Below are 9,020 nucleotides of genomic sequence, written 5' to 3' on the forward strand. Positions count from 1 at the left end.
ATATAGAGTATTCTATTTATCTTAAGGACTTATAAACAAATGTGATTTGGGTGAACTACCATGTTCTCTTGCCTGTGTCTGTCAGATTGTAGTACTGAGGAAGGGTTGACAAGCTTGAGAAATGTTGGGAATGTTGAATTCCTTATGGAGTTACATAATATCGAATGCATTTTGCAGATGTCCAATATGTTCTTTAACAAGTATCTGAACTGTACCTCATTTGTCACAGTCATGGACACACAGAGATGATATTAAATGCATCCTTTCTTTTCTGACTTGTCTTTGGTCTGCTCAATACTTCCAAAGGGACATGGGGGTTATTGAAATCGTCCTGAAGATTCTGAATCTCTTGTAAGAAAAACATTTCCTGCATTTGATTAGGCGTGAGAGGCACAATCTGGGATATTTCCTGCAGCTCAGTGGTCATTTTGATTAATGACATAGCCTACCCTTACAATTCTTGATCAAATAGAACTTTAAAAATGTTTTATGGGTTTGTACAATTATCTATCATATCATACGGCCTAATTCAAAATATACGTTTTTAATACTTTACTGTTTCTGTTTTTGATGTCATTTAAGTCTAATGTATATCTTCAAAATATGATTAAAAAAGCAGTCAATCTTTTATAGATTAAGTCCTTACATTCATAGCTGCGTCTCATTTGAAATAGGTTGTTTTTGTCTACGGACTGAAACACAATATTGGTAAAACTCCAGATTGTGGCTTTATTCTCACATTCCCTCATGTCGAGTTACGCAAGAGATGACCCCTTGACTAAGTAGGAAGGTAGCGTGAGTTTAATAGACCGTATATCTAATCAGTATGGACCATAGGAAATAAACTAAAACAACACTTTAAACTGCATATTTATTTTATAGTGCAGAACATGTTACCTTGCTTTGCGCCAGAAACGTGTCAGCTAAATGTTATGTTGCCATCAAAGCAAGTCTTATCAAACTATAACAGAGGGCAGGACAATCGCGCGGGGGTATCTCTTCTTTCATATATTAATGGATGAGTTCATTTGGCATCGCCCTGTGCCCCGGTTGGGTGGGGTTTATATATTTTAGATCATGCCATTGTCTATTGGTCGCAAAACGGAATCTCCACCGCCGGGGCACCGGGCCATGCAAAACGAAATGCACTCAATACTTATTTCTACGTGCAACGTTACGCTGCCATAAACACTCCCCTTTTTTTCCCCTCAAGTCATTTACCCTACAAAACCTGCCCAACCATTCCTCCACTCTCATATCAGCTGAAAGAATTTATAGAAAGCCCGGATCCTTGTGGATACCTTGGACGAATAAAGTCTGCGGGATGGGTTTGTCCAATCTTCATGCTTTTTCACTCGTTTTCGTAGCTTTTAGGAAATCTGTCAAAACGTTGAAATGGGTAATGACGAAGTTAATGATTAAACGTGGACTAGAACATAATGCTAACCACCTCCATAGTGTCAACTTTTCATTAGTAATTTAACTTAGAGCTGAATGTGTTATTGTGTTATATAAATGCATATTTGAGTAAGACAACTAATGAAATATGTCCAAAACGAAAATAAGTGTGAGTAATTGCGCACGTCCGTGCGGCAGTTCTTGTTGAAAATGTGTGAATCCGAATTCCATTGCTGAGTAGTCAGTTAGTTTAACCGACAATGACGTATACAAATGTGTTTACATATTGGCACTCGTGCATTGCCTTACAAATTCAAAAGGACTGGAAGAAATGGAAGTTACAGCGGCGTCTCAATTAGATTTAATCATGTAATGTTTCCCTTATTAAGCTGCTTGCTATGTTTTACTATAGGATACTTTGTCTTTCTCACACCGTTTTGAATTTATAAAGTAAAAAGTGTTTTCAGCATGGACCTAAACACCTGGTCACACAATTGCATAGGTTTGGTGGTTTAAATCAGTGGTTCCTAGTACCCCTGGTTGGGAAACACTGGTCTAAATGATGCAGCCACCTGCTTCACACTGCGTAAGTAGCTGTTTATTCTCGTGTGCAGTGACGGGAAATTGGGGGGGGTTGGGGTTTAGTGTGAAAGGTGAAAGGTTTCTTGCTCTTGTTGCCTTGTTCATCTTAAATGATCCACTTTATCATGATGCTTCAGCAGAACCACAACAACCTTCTATGCATTATTACATTTTAATTTCTACAATTAAATGAAAATGTCCTTTTGACAGTTAGACTAGCCTATTTCCATAACAGAGAATTTGGTAGATCCATCAATGATGCAAGAGGCTCATCCAGGTTTCTTTGGACCTGCAACAGTCAAACCCATTAAATGAACGGAAGCTGAACTTGTGTATCTTAGAAGGAATTGTGTTGGGAAATGTTGGACTGGAGACTAGTTTCCTGGAAGATTGCTTGATATCTGACATCTGCTGTGGTTTCCACATGTTTTTTTTCTTCACTATTGTTTCTCAGCTGCAACAATGGTTTAGGCCAAAACCATTGTTTGCCAGGTGTAAGGAAAAAGGCACAGCTTTGATCATGACAAAAGCAATGGTTTATTCCAAGTAAAGGCAGCACTAAATTATGGCAGGATTTGGTACAATGCCAAAGACAACCAGCACTCTGGATCAGCAGAGTCCTAAGTTCCACAGATATACATTATATGATGTCATTATCTCACTTTGCTTTAGCAACAGTAGCCTTACCATTCATGCTAATGAAGCTTATCTGAAATCTATACAGTCTCTGAACCATTGTTGGCATTGGCAATACCCACCCGTAGCATGCGCTCCAGCAGGTGTATCTCACTGATCATCCCTAAAGCCAACACCTCATTTGGCCGCCTTTCGTTCCAGTTCTCTGCTGCCTGTGACTGGAACGAATTGCAAAAATCGCTGAAGTTGGAGACTTTTATCTCCCTCACCAACTTCAAACATCTGCTATCTGAGCAGCTAACCGATCGCTGCAGCTGTACATAGTCTATTGGTAAATAGCCCACCCATTTTCACCAACCTCATCCCCATAGTGTTCATATTTATTTACTTTTCTGCTCTTTTGCACACCAGTATCTCTACCTGTACATGACCATCTGATCATTTATCACTCCAGTGTTAATCTGCAAAATTGTAATTATTGGCCTACCTCATGCCTTTTGCACACAATGTATATAGACTCTTCCCCCCCCCCTTTTTTTTCTACTGTGTTATTGACTTGTTAATTGTTTACTCCATGTGTAACTCTGTTGTCTGTTCACACTGCTATGCTTTATCTTGGCCAGGTCGCAGTTGTAAATGAGAATGTTCTCAACTAGCCTACCTGGTTAAATAAAGGTGGGAGAAAAAAAAATCATGGTTACTGACCCAACCCTGTCAGTCTCTTGTGAATCGATGTCTGCACTGTTGACTTGAGTGGCTTGCTATTATTCTGTAAATCAAGACATATGATTAGGGAGCAGGAACTCTCAGTGGGGTGTTGGCACCATAGTGGGAACGTCAATTTTTTAATATATTTTTTGTTTTGTTAAATTTACACACACAATTGGCCAAAAAATAGTTAACACTGTATATCTGTATGACCTTGCTATATAATGTTATGATTCTGATGTATTAATGAACAGAATCTGCACACTGATATACAAAACAGTGCTCTGTTTATTTATTTTGACCCTAGGGTCAAACATTGGCTGGGTAAATAAACAGTGCATTTTTGGGACCATGTTGTGCAGATTTGATTTGTTCTCTAACATTCACAATCATAACATTGCATTACAGATTTGTACAGTAAAAGTGCATTTATCTACGATTCTGATGGCTGCCAGTAACAGCAACCTTGGGAAAGGAAGACAAAGTGGACAAATGAATGTCTCCTTTCACACACTCATTCTGCAACAGTTTTACAACAAAAAGTATGAAAAGTGTGACTTACCTGTGATGAAACTTCTAGGTCATTTTAAACATATGCCCAACAACTGTATGACGAATGCATATGACTTATAGGTGTGACAGTTCTGTGGTTACCTGCCATAGATGTTCAGCAGTAATAGTAAAAACAGAGATTGCTGTGTGTGGTAGTAAAGTTATTTTGAGCTCTCTATGAAAAAGACAGTTGCGGTTTGTTTTTTCAGCAACTAAATGCACAGGCTGTGGACCTGGCTACAAAAGCCCACTGGATGCCATGAAGGGTGAGTGTCGTTTTCTGGGAAAGACCAGCTTAGCTCACCCCATGTGTTTTAGGAGGGATTGACATTAAGGTCTACAGGGCACTTGCCCATTGGACAAGTCGGGACTATTTAAAAAAACATTTTTTTTTGGGGTTCCTTGAGTTTGTCAGTTGCATGAAAATATTTACATGCACAAATGCCATAAATTGTCTATTTTACTGAAACATTGGCAGGAACCAGACATCAGTTGTAGGCTACTGGAATTCTTTGGTTTGATTCTTTGCGCTTTGTTTGGTTATATTCAGTAAAAAAACAAACACCTCCCCCGATGGGGAAACCACAGAGCACTCTCAACTTACCCGACTGGTCAGTTGACTAGGAAATAGTGCAACCCTTAATATCAATCCCTCTTTGGGATTTGCGTTTGTCATGGTCCTTGTTCTTGTGGTCAAGGAGGAGTGAATGACAGTAGTGCCTCCTGAAATGGGGCTCTTGTTTTTGAAGGTCCACGTGAGGAGATTGTGTACCTGCCCTGCATTTATCGCAACACTGGAATCCAAAAACCAGACTACCTTGCCACGGTCGATGTGGACCCCAAGTCTCCTACTTATTGTCAGGTACTGCTGATCTACATCAAACAACCACTGCCTTGCTTTTGATTTCACACCTGTCTTCATTAGTCACAGTGGTCGGTAGTTTAAATACTGAAGAGATGACAGTGTTATACATGACCTTTGACCTTGTGGATTAAAGAGTGACCTGGTAATGTCTGCGCCTACAGGTCATCCACAGACTGCCCATGCCCAACCTGAATGACGAGCTACACCACTCTGGTTGGAACGCCTGCAGCAGCTGTTTTGGCGACTCATCCAAGAAGCGCAACCGACTTATCCTGCCCTCGCTCATCTCCTCCCGGGTCTACATAGTGGACACTGGGACAGACCCCCGCGCGCCACAGATGCACAAGGTAAAGGGTCACCCTTCTACAGCAGGTGATTGATTATAGTGATACTACAGTACTCGATGACCATGTTGCACAGCTGTTGTGCAATTATTATTTTTTTCAGAACCTCAACAAATGAAACAGACACATCAAATCCAGTCAACACCACGCAATGTCATACAAGGAGCTCCAGCACACAACGAAACAAAAACAGACAATTGAATGTACAGATTTGGTCAAGCCTCCTACCCATCTCTCACCAACAGCCCAATATGCATCATTTGTTTTGTAAAGGAAAGTGTCCTTCCCATGCAGGTCGTAATCTGATTTAAACCAAAGGATTGCTTCCTCACAGATTGTGGAGCCCACGGATATCTTCTGGAAGACGGGCCTGGCCAACCCCCACACCACACACTGCCTGGGCAGTGGCCAGATTATGATCAGCAGCATAGGAGATCCATCTGGCAATGGAAAAGGTAGGAGGAGACAACACGCTGCAGTAGGGGGACAGACGGTGTGTTCTGGGCAAAATAAAGCAGACAATACCTGATGCTTCTCTCCTTGTCCTCAGCCTCATGCAATGCATGTGACCTTGAAACACTTTACTTTGTATCATAAGGATAGGGATGAATAACACACGCCTATATTTTAAGCAATAAGGCCCGAGGGGGTGTGGTTTATGGCCAATATAACATGGCTAAGGGCTATTCGTATGCATGACGCAACGTGGAGTGCCTGGATACAGCCCTTAGCCGTGGTATATTGGCCATATACCAAAAACCCCTGAGGTGCCAAATTGCTATTATAAACCGGTTACATACGTAATTAGAACAATACAAATAAATGTTTTGTTATACCCGTGGTATACGGTATGATATACCATAGCTTTCAGCCAGTCAGCATTTAGGGATGGAACCACCCAGTTTATAATAAGGGACTAAGGCTCTACAATCCACAATGATAAAGAATACTGGGCGGGGCAAGGGAGTGTCATTTAGGCAAGTTAATATTCATTTGGATTAGATGACTGATGCAGGATGTGTTTCTCTCAGGTGGCTTTATCTTGCTGGATGGTAAAACGTTTGAGGTGGTTGGTAACTGGGAGCTGCCTGGTGAGGCGGCACCTTTTGGTTATGACTTCTGGTACCAGCCCCGACACAACGTCATGATGAGCACCGAATGGGGAGCGCCCAAAGCCCTCGCTTACGGTTTCAGCCTGGAACATGTCAAAGAAGGTGTGTAAATAGAGGTGATACATGTGTTTTGTATTACACTTGTTGAGTAGAGAGAAATGTTTCAATGCTGCTGTTCTGTCTGCAGGTCTCTATGGATCGAAGATCCACGTGTGGGACTGGACCACTCACAAGCGGCTACAGTCCCTGGACCTGGGGGAGGAGGGCGCCATTCCTCTGGAGATCCGCTTCCTCCATGATCCCGCCGCCACGGAGGGCTACGTCGGCTGTGCACTCCAAGGAACCGTCTTCCGTTTCTACAGGACACCAGTGAGCAAAACATTAATGCATAGGAAAAAACAGAATAACATGTCTGATCTCTCTTGCTTTTGTTTTTGGCTTAGTGTCTTACAAAATGGTACTGTATCAACAGAAAGGAGAATGGGCTGCTGAGAAGGTTATCCACGTCCCCAGTAAGAAAGTGGAGGGATGGGCTTTGCCAGTGATGCCAAGTGAGTGTGTGTGTGTCTGGGAAAATGTTGATGGGAGAGTACTGCAGATTAGGGATACATTTAACACTTCCAGTACATATTGAAGATTTTGAATTGGGTGTAGCTACCCGTTCCATAATCAAATGGAAATGCCAAATGAAATGGGTTTTCCTGAATTTGATGTGTGATCTGTTCATCTCAGGTCTGATCACAGATATTCTGATCTCCCTGGACGACCGCTTCCTATACTTCAGTAACTGGCTGCATGGAGACATACGACAGTATGACATCACAAACAGGAGGAACCCACGTCTGGCTGGCCAGGTGACATCACAAGTTTACAACATGGCTGATTATTTTAAACCCACCAAAAATGTTTCATCTTACAGGCAATGGTCTTGGACAGAGGTATTAAACCTGACAAGTGCATATGTTCTTTTTTTATGTGGATACTTAAATTAATCATCTTCATCAGTCTGCCTATGTGATGCGTACCTGTGTAGGGTCGGCAGGGTAGCCTAGTGGTTAGAGCGTTGGACTAGTAACCGGAAGGTTGCAAGTTCAAACCCCCGAGCTGACAAATCTGTCGTTCTGCCCCTGAACAGGCAGTTAACCCACTGTTGGCCGTCATTGAAAATACGAATTTTTTCTTAACTGACTTGCCTAGTTAAATAAAGGTAAAATAAATAAAAAAAACAAGTGGCCTCCTACATTTTCATGTTGGTCATCTAGCAGACGCTCTTATCCAGAGCGACTTACTCAGTTCATTCAACTTAAGGTAGCTAGGGCTAGGTAGGACAGTCTCCTGAAATTGTTAGTTGTCCACTGACTGTCTCCCTGTGTATTCAGCTCTTCTTGGGAGGGAGCATCCTAAACGATGGCCCTGTCAAAGTACTGGAGGACCCAGAGAATCAGAGCCAACCACCCCCACGCACAATCAAGGTGTGTAAGAATAACAATCTATGCCCAAACTCACTTCACACACACACTAGCAGAATGTCTGCAGTAGGTCAAAAGTAGGTGTTTAGGTTGTGTTTGTAAGGTGCAGATAACGACTTGTGTGTACATGTGATCCACACCAGGGGAAGAGGATCCCAGGGAGCCCCCAGATGTTGCAGCTCAGTCTGGATGGGAAGAGACTGTACGTCACCACCTCTCTCTACAGTGGCTGGGACAAGCAGTTCTACCCGGAAATGATCAAGTGAGGACTTGTTCACCTGTCTTAGATTTTTCTATTACTCAGTGGTGTAAAGTACTTAAGTAAAAATACTTTAAAGTACTACTTAAGTAGATAGTCTTATGATACTTGAGTATATTTGAAATCAAATACTTTTACTCAAGTAGTATTTTTCTGGGTGACTTTTTTATTATGAAGCTATCTTTTTACTCGAGTATTACAATTTCCCACCACTTTACATACTTGTGGTCAATGCACACATGTCAGGAACAGGTTTGTTGTAAGCTATCAAAACGTGGATTTGTATGCTATCGCTCTTATAAGTGTTATTCAATATCATGGGCTGCTTCAATAAGATGTTTTGAACACCAATAGCTAGAAACACTATCAAATGGAATACTTGACTGTATTTCTTATTTTCCCTTGTCTGTTTCTCTCTTTGCCTTAGGGAGGGTTCTGTTATGATGCAGATTGACGTGAACACAGCCAATGGTGGCCTCAAGGTGAATGAGAACTTCCTGGTCGACTTTGGGAAAGAGCCCAATGGCCCGGCCTTGGCCCACGAGCTACGATACCCTGGGGGAGACTGCACCTCTGACATCTGGCTGTAAAGTTACGCAGGAGGCCCCAGTTTTCCCCCTCTCATTCCCATCATACTTTACATAGACTTCATGTAACTCATATTAGTTGGGAACGGGTGGGGAAGGAGGCATACCCTCGAGCCTCATGCCCGATAATGCTGCCTATTCATTCCATGCTGCTTTGCTTTAAATGCATAATTGTGCCTTAAGTCATTATCTCATCTATGAACCAAATGTTCTTTGTTACTTCCAATGCCAGTGGTGAAACTGAGGTTTAAAAAAATAAACAAATTCTAACATATGGAATTCATAGAGTAACATCTGATGGCGACGTACTGTTTTTTAAGAATATGAAGACGTTCTCATTTTTCATCATTCCTTAATGGCCTGAGTGTGTGTGTGTTCAGCAGGGTTGAATGAATCTGTATGTCTGGATTGTTTACTCTTAATTTAATAGGAAACTAGATGGGTGTAGTGAAACATGTTGTTTTACAGGGTTAGCCATAGTAGTACAGTGCCCCTATAGTAAATGAGG

The 9,020-nt window shown here is 41.8% G+C and overlaps 1 protein-coding gene across 1 annotated transcript; it reads left to right on the forward strand.

Annotated features, from left to right (window-relative positions):
- Nucleotides 1-1,003: 1,003 nt before the first annotated feature.
- On the forward strand, nucleotides 1,004-8,803 carry LOC139420203 (methanethiol oxidase-like). The gene is made up of 12 exons (XM_071170039.1): nucleotides 1,004-1,328; nucleotides 4,086-4,142; nucleotides 4,626-4,738; nucleotides 4,903-5,088; nucleotides 5,420-5,540; nucleotides 6,117-6,299; nucleotides 6,385-6,566; nucleotides 6,670-6,748; nucleotides 6,930-7,051; nucleotides 7,577-7,669; nucleotides 7,810-7,928; nucleotides 8,353-8,803. The coding sequence occupies exons 1-12, from the start codon at nucleotides 1,019-1,021 to the stop codon at nucleotides 8,513-8,515; spliced, it is 1,728 nt and encodes a 575-aa protein (XP_071026140.1). The 5' UTR covers nucleotides 1,004-1,018; the 3' UTR covers nucleotides 8,516-8,803.
- Nucleotides 8,804-9,020: the final 217 nt, after the last annotated feature.

The sequence above is a fragment of the Oncorhynchus clarkii genome, chromosome 2 (genome assembly GCF_045791955.1).
Source record: "Oncorhynchus clarkii lewisi isolate Uvic-CL-2024 chromosome 2, UVic_Ocla_1.0, whole genome shotgun sequence".
NCBI lineage: Eukaryota > Metazoa > Chordata > Actinopteri > Salmoniformes > Salmonidae > Oncorhynchus > Oncorhynchus clarkii.

Bases quoted from the DNA above. Each gene is read 5' to 3' on its own strand.
- LOC139420203 (XM_071170039.1), top strand. From the start codon at position 1,019: ATGAGTTCATTTGGCATCGCCCTGTGCCCCGGTTGGGTGGGGTTTATA. The intron at 4,739-4,902 runs GTACTGCTGATC...CTGCGCCTACAG, and splicing joins AGTCTCCTACTTATTGTCAG to GTCATCCACAGACTGCCCAT. The intron at 5,089-5,419 runs GTAAAGGGTCAC...GCTTCCTCACAG, and splicing joins GCGCGCCACAGATGCACAAG to ATTGTGGAGCCCACGGATAT.